This window comes from Chenopodium quinoa, unplaced genomic scaffold, assembly GCF_001683475.1.
Source record: "Chenopodium quinoa cultivar QQ74 unplaced genomic scaffold, ASM168347v1, whole genome shotgun sequence".
Classification (NCBI taxonomy): Eukaryota; Viridiplantae; Streptophyta; class Magnoliopsida; order Caryophyllales; family Amaranthaceae; genus Chenopodium; species Chenopodium quinoa.
In genome coordinates, this window is record NW_018745684.1 from 6,772,214 (window position 1) to 6,787,019 (window position 14,806).

General features: G+C 35.2%; 1 protein-coding gene across 3 annotated transcripts; it reads right to left on the minus strand.

Moving 5' to 3' along the window:
* Nucleotides 1–9: 9 nt before the first annotated feature.
* LOC110718273 (mitochondrial proton/calcium exchanger protein-like) lies at nt 10–12,324 on the minus strand. 3 transcript variants are annotated; one of them, XM_021897111.1, is made up of 15 exons: nt 11,971–12,324; nt 9,335–9,983; nt 8,881–9,193; nt 7,734–7,880; nt 7,549–7,637; nt 7,302–7,394; nt 5,105–5,231; nt 3,510–3,574; nt 3,211–3,385; nt 2,784–2,975; nt 2,641–2,688; nt 1,148–1,294; nt 975–1,057; nt 571–686; nt 292–377 (listed from the first exon to the last, which is right to left on the minus strand). In XM_021897111.1, exons 2-15 carry the CDS (start codon nt 9,928–9,930, stop codon nt 292–294), a joined length of 2,277 nt encoding a protein of 758 aa, XP_021752803.1. In that variant the 5' UTR covers nt 9,931–9,983; nt 11,971–12,324. The 3 variants fall into 3 exon arrangements, 2 of the variants coding, with proteins under 2 accessions (XP_021752802.1, XP_021752803.1); XM_021897110.1 differs by lacking the exon at nt 11,971–12,324 and having other exon boundaries at nt 10–377; nt 9,335–9,930; XR_002510887.1 differs by lacking the exons at nt 292–377; nt 571–686 and having other exon boundaries at nt 1,148–1,290.
* Between the last annotated feature and the right edge of the window lie 2,482 nt (nt 12,325–14,806).

Here is a 14,806-nt window from a genome sequence, read left to right on the forward strand (position 1 = left end):
TGCCAAACGAACAAGGAAATAAATTTAAGGATCATATTAGTTGAGAGATACAAACTTACAATTCTTACAAACTACTGGGATTGTAAGACCAGGTGTAGTGCCTATATAGACAGAGCAACACCGGCCTATATAAACAGAGCAACACCAGCACCATTTTAAAACAGATGCGGGAGCTCCAATTTCTATATTGGGGGTTAATCTACTACTAATACTTGTGGTTTATTAAATGGAAACCTATAGGATGGGGGAAACTAGAGCATCAATATAAAAAGGTAAAGGCAAGCCTTGATATCAGTCTCGTCTCTCTAACTCAGTTGTGTTGTCATCCTCAGCTCGGCGGCCCAATCTGACAATGTCTTCAACAAAAATCTTTCCATCTGGTGCAACATCAGTTATACAAATTTTTTTCATTAGCTTTATCATTGTTTAGCAAGTACAGATATGTAACTTGAGACAGTGCATTAGCCATCAGAAAAAATTCGGGGCACAAATCTTCAGACACATTACCCGTCTAATAATTAAAGACAATGTGTATTAAAATAGATTGTCTCGCTTTGCTTAATAATATACCTCTATCCTTTGCAAGGTAGCTAATTAAATCTTCTACACCCTCCTTGCCAAATCTGTGCTTCAAGTACATAGCAGCAGCAGCCACTTCCTCAGGTGTCACTTTCCCGTCAAAGTCCCTGTGCAGAAAAAGTGCTCATCATAGTGAGACTTGCAGATAATGGCATCAATTTCTATCCATCTCCAACTATCAATTTATTAGCTGCAAAACCTTGAAATGTAATCCTGTACTCATTTTAAGAATCTTCAAACAACTTACATAGAAAGAAGCCAACAAGACATCACATTCATCCACTTATTTCATTATGGCTACCAAGAGTTTATATACATATATTATTTACATGAACTCTTTTGTTATCTACTTGCAAATTATAATATCCAAAGCATTTACTTAGCAACTAATTCACCTGTCAAGCAGCTGCCAGCGATCACCTATTTTGGCATCCACATCATCAATTTCTTTTTCCAGTTTCTGAAGCATCTCATCAACCTACCAGCATGAACAGGACAAACTTAAAAGTGGGTTTATGCTAAAAGATCTCAACATTGGATCATGAATCTATAGAATATCCAAACTTACCTGATCTATGAGAGCTGATGAAGCCTTGTCCCGAACAGCTACTTCAGCAGCATGGTCACTTTCTTCTCGAGCAGCTTTATACGCTTTCAGAGCATCTGCTTCACCGTCAGTACCCTCTTTCTCAACCATGGTATTATACAGATCTATCTAAAAGGATCAGTGAATACCAAACACCAGAAATGAATCAAGATTAAAAAGAAACGAGAATTTTGCACAGAAGAGTTCAGTGTCTTGGAGGTGATTTTCAATATTCAGTTTGCTCGATTTCCAAGAATATGTTTCAAGTACAATTCAGCAGCAGCAACTTGGTCACACTAAAACCCAGTAATAGAGCATAGAAGCATATAATGTCATTTAAATCTAGCAATGCTCCTTTTCCTCTTTTTTGATGGCAGATTGAGGGAAAGGGAAAGCAAAGATGCCACCACCAGAGAGCATGTGTTTAGGGCAAATAAACATGCTCACAAATCAATACGCAAGCAGTATAAATCTGACCCAAATAATCTTCACGATAGCTAGTAAATATTAGGCATCTAACTTCAGCTGTCAAGTTAATCACAAGATATCAAAGTTCCAACTTCGAGTAATGAAATAAATCTCAAACATAGCCCATACTATGTACATGATATATACATTTGATGATTTTAAAATACCAAAATCAAGCCAAAGAAACAAAGAACCCCAAAGAAAAATGATTGCGGAGCTCAGTCACACAAACATAAAATAAATAGAGAGTGAGATGCCATGGTCTGACTCATAGTCCCCATGTATCATTGGGTGTGTGGGTATAGCAACATAGGGAGCACTCATTGACTTCCTTCGATAGGGGGAAATTATATTTTGGAATTCGCATATCTTTCTTCTGAACACTCAAATGACGGTAACATAATAACGGGCCTAGACGAGCTTCAATATTGGGCTAAAACTTGAGGGTCCACCATTATTTGGGCCAATGAGGATAATGGTTGAGCTACTATTTCGTCGAATCCCGGATAAATGACTAAGTGCATCGATGCTCTCCATTAGGTTTTAGAGTCCTTGGGAACCCAACTGTAAATACTTAGAGGCTAGGAATTGTATGGGGAATTCCGGAAGCATGTACCTAGGAGAGCCTAGACCAGAATTTGTAAAGAAGTGCGTAGAAACCTCTAGGAATTATAAGCATCTGTACATACATCAAGAAAACTCACTTGTCCTTCTCTCAAGCACTACAAAGTAATCTTTATAATTATAAGCATTCTACTCTCTTTTAATTTAGCAAAACTTTATGTGTCTTCCGACGGGAGTGTGAAGCAAGTGACAGCGACGAACGGAAAAGCATAGAGAGTACTTATGCCGTTCTTGGACCCACTCTCCCTTCACCAAAATAAAATATCAAGAAAAAATAATTTTCACATAATAAAGCTCATGATAAATGAAGAAAACCAAAATTAGAATTAGCACCTTCATGATATATATGATCAATGTACATTGTATAATACTATAGCGCATACCTCTTTGTTGACAAGCCTCAGGAACTCCTCACGTTCCCCGCTAACTGACTGCAAAGTTAATACAAATGTACTCAGTATCAATTCAGATTAGTCCATTTAACAGCTTACATGACTGTAAAACAAAGTTTTTAGGATTATCATACAGAAGCAGAAGCCAAAACAGCCAATGCACGACTGAGTTCACAGAGCTGTTCTTGTTTTTCGGCTGCTCTTGTTCTTGCTTGTTCTTGTGATTCTCTTGCTGTTGTGATGTTCATCTCTTTCAATGCAATATCTCTGTCATCCTTTGCAGAGCCTTTGGTCTCGGCATCTTCTTCGTTCCTTTCTTCTTCATCCTGTGAGTTAATCAGATAAAGCAAAATCTATCATCGAATACCAAGGTGAAAAGAAAGAGAATGACCATAATCTCCACAACCCCCCCCCCCCCCCCCCAGAATGAGGTTTCAGTTTAACCATAGTTCAAAATATTTTAAGGATGCTATCAGAAGTCGTACAAAGCAAATTTTTGCAAAATGATATGCAGGACTTAGAGGGAGGAGGGATTGAATGAGCATAACAGAGAGTCAACACCTTAATTAGCTCCTCCTGCATCTTCAGGTATTCCAATTTCCTCCTCCTCTCCGAAACAGAATCTTCAGAGGGCAAAGATGTGACACCAATGGTATCTACAACCTCATCTGGAAGAGAAGACAAAGTTGCCTGCACAACCTCTTCAGGCTTCAGCTTTCCGGACACCATAAAAGCCCTGCTAGCACCAAAAAAAAAAAAAAAAAAAAAAAAAAAAGGAGGATGATGATTTCATGTACCTTTAAGTTTCACAAAGCTTTCTAATCATACTTCACACACATCCATATGTTAGAGTACGCTACCTGGAAAGGATTAACAAGGAAGACGGGACAGAGTGATTGAGGGACAGATCCAGCCAGTCGCGAAGCTGCAGACAGAAGTTAATAACCCTTTATTATAATCATTATTTTTGAGGTAATTTCTACTAAAAACTAAAAAATCAGTAGCACAATTAGAGCAACACGAGATGGAAAAATGGTAAAAATCCATACCACGTAACTCCACCAAAGGCATAAATGAGATTATACCACAAGATGGTATATACCATGCCTTGATCCACAAAAAAATTACTATTGTATTTTACTTTTAACAGCTACAGTATTTCTTTAAAATATAAAATTATAAAAAAAAATTAAACACAATGCTTAATGATTTTTTAGAGCTTTAAATAGACACTCATATTGACATATTTTGAAACAAAAACTAATTTATTGTAGGAGAGAGGAAACATAGGAAAGAGAAAGATAGGTAACTTTCTTTAATATTCATGAGTGGGATGCAGTGTGATGCAAAGAAAACATGGGATGATATAGATGATGTGGAGGAGTCAGGAAGTGGTAGAGAAAGAAGGATGGTATAAAATCTTTTACCAAGGTTGGGAATGCTCTTAGAGCAACTCCAATGGTTGGCTAATTCACCTTATAGCTTGCCATGTCCATCGTATAAAAAAGAGTGCCTAAGGTACTAAGCCGAGGCGCACCTAGGTGCAGCAGGACCTTGCTATAGCGCCTTGTGTTTTTTATACATTGGCCACATAGTATTGTGAATAAAAATAGCGCGCCTAGGCGCCAGGCAATTAGGAATTTAGGGCAGAGCACTTTTTTTTGCACTAGGCGATGCATTCAAAGGGGCATACATGCGGCACACTTCACTCAACTTTTTTAGATGTTTATACACTGCGCCCTTCAAATAGGTGCACTCAGGTGCAGCAGGAACTCCATTGCTTTAGTATGCCTTGTGCTACTTTTTGCTCTAATGGACTATTTGTCAATTTAACTTTTTTTTTTTAAATTTAAATAATGTCAATTAAATTACCAAGCTAATTTGCTCCACAAAACAAATTCGTTTGCCAAAGCTAATTAACAATATGTGTAACAGTGTAGCTACTTGCTTAAGATCTTTATATGTTTGCAAGCAACATTTTCCCGGCCATTGGGGTTGCTATTAGATGAAATATCTATACTGGCTAAAATTATAGGATTTATATGTGATGCAATGAATTATGACAAAGGTTGATTAGTGTGAAGTCAAAGAGTGACAGGTACAGTATTGTGATAAAGATTGAATTTTCTAATGAAAACATATCTTCTGGTCAGCTTCTCTTCGAAAAGAGCATCACCCACAAAATCAAAGCAGTATAATGGAATCTCACCAAACAACATAAAAGCTTTTATTTATCAAAACCACTCCATGAGTAAAATTCTGTAAACGTAACGGGAAGAATTGCTCAGATATGCCCACAGAGTGAGGCCTATTAAGGAACATTATTCATTCACAATATCAAAAAATGTTATTTTCGGAGCCAAACCACCAAACAATTACATTACTCACACCAAGTCAATCACTTACAAATTGATGTTTAAAGAAACATTTGGAAGTGATATGAGAAAAAGCATACCAGCTGGCGCATTTCCTCCACTGAAACTATTCCAAGCATGCCACGTTCTCTACATTCTTCACGAAGTTCAGCTTCTGAAAGTGACTCAATACCCTCTGCTTGAATCAACCTATCATCAGCTTTAATTCTGTGGTTGCAATTTAACCAGCGAACAAGGAAAACAAAAAACATGAGTACAAGTAAAAAAACCCTTCACTATATTAATGTAACATTGACTCATTCTGGCAATGAAATTTTAGAGAAGCGATGTTTCAGCAAAAGTGGACTTCTGATTTATTAAAACGTTCCTTTCACATACACACAATACATATGAATGCACATTCTACTCTTTTTGAAATTTTATCATCATGATATGCTATTAATCTTGTAAACAATCATCTTCAAATTTGTAAATTTACTCATCTGATGTTTGATTCCTGCCAAAGCATGTGTAGACAGATAAATTATACATTATCCAGATAAAATAGACATTAGCATGCCCTAGTGCCTTTGTGGGAGGGGGGGGGGGGTTGTTAATTAGACATCAATACACAACACAACACAAATCAATTGATCAACACAACACATTCTATAATTAGACATCAATCAATTGATCAAAGCCTTAATCCCATAAGTGAGGTCAGATACATGAACCAAAACTGATTATTCCGTGTGGTCATCGACATAAATCTTCCTCCTCCATCCCTTACGATCAAATACCTCATCCTAATGCAAATCCATATACTTCATATCCTTCCTAACTCCTTCTAACCAAGTCATTTTCAGTCTCCCTCTCCCTCGTTTAACCCCTCCATGGTCCCACTCTTCGTACCGGTGCATCTTCAGGTCTCCATCTTACATGTCCAAACCAACGCAGGTGATTTTCCCTCAGTTTGTTAGCAATGCCCGCCACCCCTACGTTCTTGCGAATAACCTCATTTCTAATTATATCTTTCACAATTTAATCTATAAATTTGCATACTATTTTTGCACTTTTTATTTTTTTCATTTTTTAATTACATTGGAAATTCAGACTCCCTACGTTTTTTTACAAATGCACCATTTGGAATTTCTTGCTTGTCAATGCACATTTCATATCCTATGTTACATGGACTCGGATACTAGTGTCCGTCAAGGGAATTTATCCAAGTGTCTCACTCGGCTAAACTGTGAAAGTTTCCATGATTTTTGCCCAAAATCAAGTGATATGTCGGTGTGTCGAGGATCAGACACGAGTAGTAGAGGTAAAATGAAGAGTTCGAGTAACATAGTTCATTTCATTAACGCTATAAATTATTCCCAATAAATAGGAAAAAAATATAGTCAAGTAGAGTCTTGTTTGATTCGTCTCAATGAATGCTTTAAGAATATCAAATTTTTATAATTTTTACTATAACGCAATGAAAGATATCAACAGTCAAAGATATGCATTAGCAAACATGTACAATCAAAATATGAAGAAATTAAAGATGGGAGGAGTATCTTTTAGTAAAATGTTTGACATGTTGAAAGTATATATTGAGATGAATATGAAAAAATCTGCCAAATGATTAAAGTTTTCCTTATGTATAAATCACAAAAGATGGTAAAGGGGAATGCGTGAATGCTGTCAAACCTCATATAGTGCAATCATCAAAGAATGGATCCAAAAATGTGTCTTATAATTATAGTTATTGTATATTTATTTTTACATTTTGCTCTTTATCCTCGGCGATGCCCTTCTCATACATACGAAAGAGAAGATCATCATTTGTTCATGTATATTTTAATATGAAGTAATTTCAAGGAATTTTTTATTTTTTTATCCTATTTTCAATAGTGTTCAACTATACTTCATATGTTTAGATGTTATGTAGTATAATAATTGCAACACTTCCTAATTTGATAAGGATCCGCCACTATTTTATTATTTCTCTCTCCCACTAACCCCACTTGCATAAATATTTTAATACATCTGTATCCTTCTTACCCCACTTATACTACTTTTTCTATTATCTCTCTCTCCAGCTAACAATTAAATGTACCGACTATACTTTATATTATAAATTCACCCTATGATCTCTATTCCCTACCCTATAAATTTCCTAAACCTTTGTGCAAGCCCTACTATTGCGATTATTATGAAACGGATGGAGAATCAATTTCGAAACTTATTGTCCCCATGCAAGTCTATCTAATAGCTCACTTCAGCCATGACAATGGTGAAAATTAAACTTACCGCTTCAGCTTATCACGAAGATTGTAACGCAAATATGCATCTGTACCAAAAGGACTGATTCCCATATATTTACACATGTTCACTAATCGTGGCCTGAAAACAGAAAATCAGAAATGCATTAATAGCCTTGATTAGTATAACTGCATCAATAGTGAGGAAGGAAACAACACTAGGCAGGGGTTGCACAAAAAATGACTGTCAATACTGATAACAGCTACACAGATTGCACCAGAGGAAAGAAATGAACCTGCTGATATTATCAAGGGTGAGTTCATCATTGAATAGCTTTGCAAAGCCCAATATTTCTTCATTTGAGACACTATCACCTTTTCTAACCTAAAACAGCATTTATTTGCCTCAATACAAGATGAACACCAAGAGCAAAGAAATAAAAAAAATTAAAAAAAAAAACTCAAAATAACATCAACCTACTTTGTTCAAAAACTCATCAAGGTCTTCAGCTGTTTTCTTCATCTCTCCACTGTGTGAATTTTGCACTTCTTTGGACATTTGCGTGACAGTGTCCTGAAGAAACTTTGCATATTCTATTCTTGCAATTAGTCTTCGCTTTAAGGCATCCTATAAGATGGCATCCATTGTTAATGAAGATATTATGCTAGTAATAATGTAAAGTGCACTATGAGATACCACATAGATATTTACACAATCACTATCCTTGACAAGATTTTCCAATAACCTTTTATGAATAAAATAACCACCCCAGGTATGTCATCATTTGGAGAACACCACCTATCTAATATCTGGCAGTAGAATCAAGTTTTCTTGGACATGGTTTGATGAACTCAGACAAGTATTGATTTAATAGAAATCTCTTCAATAGCCATGAAACCCATATCTTAGATCAATACATCATATAGCTTCCAACAAAGATGATACTATAACAAGAATAGGACTGGATCTAATCTGCATACGCAACACATTTGAAGTTATAGCCAGCTAAAAAGGATAGGGTTTGGTCAAGTGCATATACCCTTTTTTAGGGATAGCCAAGTGCATAATTTCTATTTGTGCTGTTGCATTAAAAATATAAAAAATAAATAAACAATTATAATAATAACCCTTTCTCTACAAAAGATGATTAAGTTCATTCAATTTGCACTCCTATCCGTTAAATGTAAAAAGTAGTTAGCATCAGATCAAGGACCTTATGAAATAACCTCTCTACAGGTGTATTGTTCATTTGACACCCCCACCCCCCCCCCCCCTCTCTCCTTCCAATAACCCTAAGCTGGAGACTTGTTTCCAGACATTGGGGAATCGTATTTCATGATGTGCTGCAGATAAAGAGGTGAAAGGTGCGTGATCAAAATTTTCAAGCCTTTTTGTCTATATGGAGTGGTATGCAGTATAGATAATGACCTCATAAATCATCACAAACATATGAAGCGGAGTTAATTTATATTAGTACATAACATGATCAAGGAAAAATAAAACAACCAGTACACTGACTATCCATCTTTATCAATCACTTAAAATCATAAGACCTAAATACAATTTCAATGTATTCAAAACATAAAAGGAAAAGTTTAATATCTAAAATTAATTCTGAACAGCAAACCTGCTCTCTCATCTTGTCTTGGAAGGTGGATGGAAGCATGTTTGGAAAAAACTTTAAAAACACTGGCAGTAAAAACTCCATGAATGGGACAATGACAAAAACTGCAAGGGGAACAAGTCGAAAAATGTCTGCTGTTGTCCTTGTAAGCTGTTGTCTTTCCCTTCGAGAAAGACTTTTTCCACCAGCAAGTTTAAGGAGCAACCTTGAACTAATTCGCACATCTGCCCACAACAGTTTGCAGCCCAACCAATAATGACGCGCGGTTGATTTGACAACATCATTCCAATGAAACATTTTTTTAGCCCAATCCTCCCTGCATCCAGAATCATATAAAAGATGAGCATTCATGCCTTTCAATAGCCATAGCGATGGCTCATCAAATATCAACTAATAACATTTATAGCCCTATAAAGATAGCAAGAGTATCACCTAACTATTACAAAAGCCAACTAACCTGCTCATGGAAGCTATAGCTTTCATAGCAGGACCTAATCCCAAAAGTGTTGCCCAAACTCTATGCAGAACACTCTTTGCACTCTTTTGTGAATCCTGCAATTTAGATTTTACTTTTGCTTTGGCACTACTCAAGCCGACTACAGCTTGATCACATTCCTCTGCAGATGCATCCTTTCTCTTCTTAGCAGCAACTTCTTCGTTTTCATCATCATCATACTCTGGTTGTCCAGCTGTGGCAGTGGAGGCATGACGTATGGATTGTAACTTCAATGCAATAGAAGTTGGCATCCCATTTTTCTGTCTATCATATTGATAAGCAGGTGACCTAATTACATAATATGTAGACCTATACACTTCTTGTGCAGAAAAGTCTGTAACATGGCTTTTAGGATTAGAAAATGAAAATGCATTTCCCTCATTCACATGATTTGTCCTTGAAGAAACATTGTTTGCAGTAGAGCTTGAACTTCGAAAATTAAAATACTGACTGGACTGGTCTGGGCTAACATTCTGGTAAATCTGGATAGACCGTAGTTGGACATTTAAGTAATCTACAAGACATTTTTTCCTTCTCACTAGAATTCTAGCTGCCATTAGCAAGATATCCTGCCTTCACCCAGAAGAAACCACATTCACGCTTTCCAAGCCTGCATTCAAAGCAATTTGGTCACTATCGCCATTATGAAGGTCCGGCAAAAGTATACCAATGCAGAGAGGTGAAAGAGTAATTTTGTTCGCTGATAATGAAAAGAAAGAAATTATACAGCTTCATATGATGCATTCATATCTTAGTTATGCTAAATAGGACATGTCCTCCATTTAGATTCTTTTCTTGTTTGTGTTTCCAAAGAGATCATAACCATTTCAAACTATCATATTTGATATATAAATAATGTTCGTGTCGTGCAGTCATCCACATAGAGTATAGAGATTATAGAACACAGCAATAACAAAAAAGAACAGGACAATTGTCAAGAAATACAGAATATATAACACTTTTTTGAAGGCAGCAACTACAAAGATTTTTGGGAAATATCAAATTTGGTAGAATTTTTTTGGCCACTATAATTGTCAGGCAATGGATATAGCAGGGTTTATTATTTAATTAGGGGTAGGTTAGTTATTATACTAATTTACATTAGAAAATTAGCCATTTATGCATGGGTGTGATGTAATCACAGTTAGTATACACATGTACATAAGCAAAATCAAGGGATTGCTAAAGAAATTGGCAAAAATAAAAAAAATCTCCACCAAACGGGATTTGCAAGAGCATAGGGCCAGTAAATAAATTTCCCAAGGTATCTATTATTGCATAAATCTATCTTATTAGACACTACCTCTTAACTCTCTAAGCAAAAAAAAAAAAAAAAAAAAAAAAAAAAAAAAAAAAAAAAAAAAAAAAAAAAAAAAAACTTACTTTGACCATAGTATTCACACAATTAGTCAACCAAAGGACAAATGGTGGCAATACTATATTACTATCCCTCGGTGGGCAATTTAAGGACATACAATGATCGATTGAAGATCAAATTAGAGCATTTTTTAATAGAAAAGGTAATGTTTCTTTATCAAATGTCTTAAAAGGAATTGTTGCCAAAAATTAAAGAAAAAAAAAAAAAAAAAAAAAAATTAGAACAAGATGTTTTCTTAAGTAAAAAGCCCTTACATTGCCACTGTTACCCCAATCCTTTATGCAATAATCTAAGGACATGATTGGCTAATTGCCCATCATGATTAGGAGTAGCATTTGATTTCTATGCACTAGATTTTGTTTTCTGGAAAATATAGTGTATTGTGTCAATCAAGCATCATATGTTAGTTAGTGATTGATAATCTATTTTCCCAGAGAGGGGGTAGAGGTACTAATATACAAGTGATTTTTCTTATCATAGAGCCAATCACTCCAAAATCCCAAGAACTGTATTTTAAAGATTCACATTTAATATTAAAGGGAAAGTAAATACAAAATAGTATTGCTTCCTTCATTCCAAAATAATTAGGCCTTGTTTGGTTGACAAAGTAAAATGGGGGAAGTGGAAAGTTATGGGATTTGATAAATTGGTTACATTTAGATCAATAAGGAAGCCATTTTCATTCACTTTTAATAGCTAAATCTCTTCATTTCATCTCAAGTACCCACGCCACACACACCGACATCAATATGGCTACTTCCGACAGTCCAATTACAATCAAAATCATATATTTTTTTTTTTTATAATTTTCGCAAATTCATCGAATTGAGCCGAACACCAGTAAAATACAGTTAGAGTACGGAACATTAGTAACAGAGGCCACATTATTATGTCTCAATCATTTTTCTTCAACAAAGTTAAAAATGAATACTACTTTGTACTTGGTATTATTTTTTCCTAAATTGAAAAATGGATTGCAGCTCATAATTTCATAGCCATAAATAACATATGATCTTTGATCAAATGAATAAATAAATATAGAACTTAATAAATTTCTCCTAAAATTACATACCAATTCATGAGAAAATTACACAACATATACAGCAACAAAGAAAATGATAATTAAACAAAATTAGCGCAAAATGTGAAACTGACAGCAAATTAAAAATCAAATAAACGAAATTAACAAATAACTTAAAACAAATTAAGATGAACTTACAAGATTAGAAATGAAAAATGGTGAGACGAACTGCACAAAAAATGAGAAAGTGACTGCAAAAAAATGGAGAGAGAGAAAGAGAAAGAGAGGAAGATTGAGAAGAGAGAGAATATACTGTAGTTGAGTATGAAGCGTGGAGTTTGGAGAGTGGAGAGAAAGAGAGGGAGGGTTTTAGTTTAATTTTATTAAATTAAAAAGAAAAAAAAAAAAAAAAAAGGGGGTTTAAGTTTTGAGTTTTGACGGTCACCGTTAAGGATGACAATATTAAGTGGATATCCACTAACTCGCTCCACCCGTTTTAAATAAATGGACGAGAACCTGAATTAAATGGATGAGAAGCGGATGACGGATCGGATCGGATGTGGATGATACTTTTTTCACTCACTAACCATCCACCCACCCGTTTAACATATATAAAATTTTTAATCCAAGAATTTTAATAATAAAATATGAAATGTGCAAGAAAATTACTTGTTTTTTTTGTTGCAAATTAATTATTCAAACAATATGTTGTTATTGTTTTTGTTTTTATTAATAAAATAAAAAAAATTGTATAAATAACCGAAAATTAGTGTTTATGTGAGTTTTTTTTTTCACTTTAATACTCATCCATTTGTCATCCGCTCCACCCGTTTCATCCGCGGATGATGGACGGACGGATATGGATGATGGGTGAAGCGGGTGATGGATGGATGTGGATGGAGCAATTAGAATAATGGATGGATGCGGGTGAAGCTCTACCCGATCCGAATCCGATCCATTGCCATCTCTAGTCATTGTCCTTGTTGAGATTGTTGCGTGTGAAAAATTCATTCTGACATGTCTATATGATTCGTGGCATTATCTGTTTTCTCATGATTTTATAATACGAAGTAACAAAGATTTTTAACCATTAATGTGTTTGTCACTTTAGTTGACACGTTTCTTTAATCACATTTGTCGATTTAAAAATTTAATCATTAATATCTTTAATCACCGATAAGTAAAATTTATGAAAATTGATATTTTGAAAATTTATATCGTTATGACGTAACAGTATACAAGTTGTATACTGGAATCTCACTTCAATTCATTATGAAATTAGAAAATTCAATAAAGAAACTCCATCGTTGAATTGAGAAGAATACACGGTTTTGCAGTGAGAAAAACTAGGAAGAGAGAAGATTTTATTTCACTTAAATGAATGAATGAATTTGCTATTAAAAGCTTGTAATAACAAAATATCTAAGAAAAAATCTCTAACAAACTAACAACTTCTATAAAATTGTAACAAATTATGCTGACTCAGCTTTCCTTAACTAACTCCTATTACAATGCTCCCCTGTTAACACAACTTGTCCTCAAGTTGACACATCAAAAGCTGGAAATCGGTTTTCAAATTCCTCAGCAAACGCCCAAGTTGCTTCGTAACAGGACAATTCTTCCACCTGACCAAGTATTGCACTGTTGTCTGATTGTGATGCTTGACAATCCTTCTTTCTAATATAGCTTCAGGTTCCATGGAGCCAACTAGGAATGTGTATGATTGTAAAAATAATTCCCTGAAACTTCTTTAGCTGGGAAACATGGAAAACATGATGAATTTGAGCATCTTGAGGAAGCTTCAATTTGTAAGCAACACATCCTATGGCTTCAATAATCTGAAAGGGCCATAATATCTTGATGACAACTTTTCTTTAGAATACCCTTTAACAGATTTCCATCTATAAGCTTGAAGCTTCAACCAACTCAACTCCCTAATGCAAACTTCCTGTCACTTCTCTTTTTGTTAGCCTGAGCTTTCATTCTGTCATGTGCCCTTCTCAAATGAAATTTCACCCTCTGTATCATTTCTTCTTTCTTCTGTAAAGATCTGTAAACTGCATCAACCTTTGATTCTCTTGGTAAATAGGGAAGGTGAATTTGAGGGGGTTGACAATACACTATTTCATATGGGGTAGCCTAGGCAGAGGTATGAAAGGTAGCATTGTACCACCGCTCAACTATAGAGGTAACCACCTACACCAATTCTTAGGGCACTCACTAGTCATACACCTAAGATAAGTTTCAAGACATCTATTAACCCTTTCAGTTTGACCATCAGTTTGAGGATGGTAAGCTGAAGAAAGCAATAGTTCAGTGCCTTGTAACTCAAATAAGGCCTTCCAAAAATTGCTGAGAAATACAGCATCCCTATCACTGACAATGGACCTTGGCCAACCATGAAGCCTGAAAGCATGATCCAAATAAATCCGAGCCACATCAACTACTGTGTAAGGGTGAGACATGGCCATGAAGTGTGCATACTTACTAAATCTGTCCACAACCACAAAAATGATTGTCTTCCCAGGAGCATTTGGTAATCCACCTATAAAATCCATAGATATATCAGTCCATACTTCATGAGGAATAGGAAGTGGCTGAAGCAATCCAGGTGTGGCCACATCCTCAGTTTTGCTTTGTAACACCCCCAAATCTCCCTCTACGGAATACGTAGAAAATACGTATAAATGCCGTAAAGATAGACTTGGGCGTATTACTGCCGCGTGATAACGCAAGGCTTATACTTTAAAAATAATTTTGCAGCGGAAAATTCTTTATTCTTATTAATAAAACTTTAAATAAACTTGTTCATAATTTTTGACACAAAACAAAGTCAAACTTTTCCTAAGGTAGGTGAAATTCCCGTGGACTCCCGTATGCATCAATTAACTTCCACCTGAAAAGTTCACCTGCTTACCATAAATGGTAAACAGGGCAAAGCCAAAACAAAAGTACGTATTAGCAAATTATGCTAAGTAGATTATGTGTAAGATAAGTAAAACATAATTTAAATCATTTTGGTTTAATTCAAAGA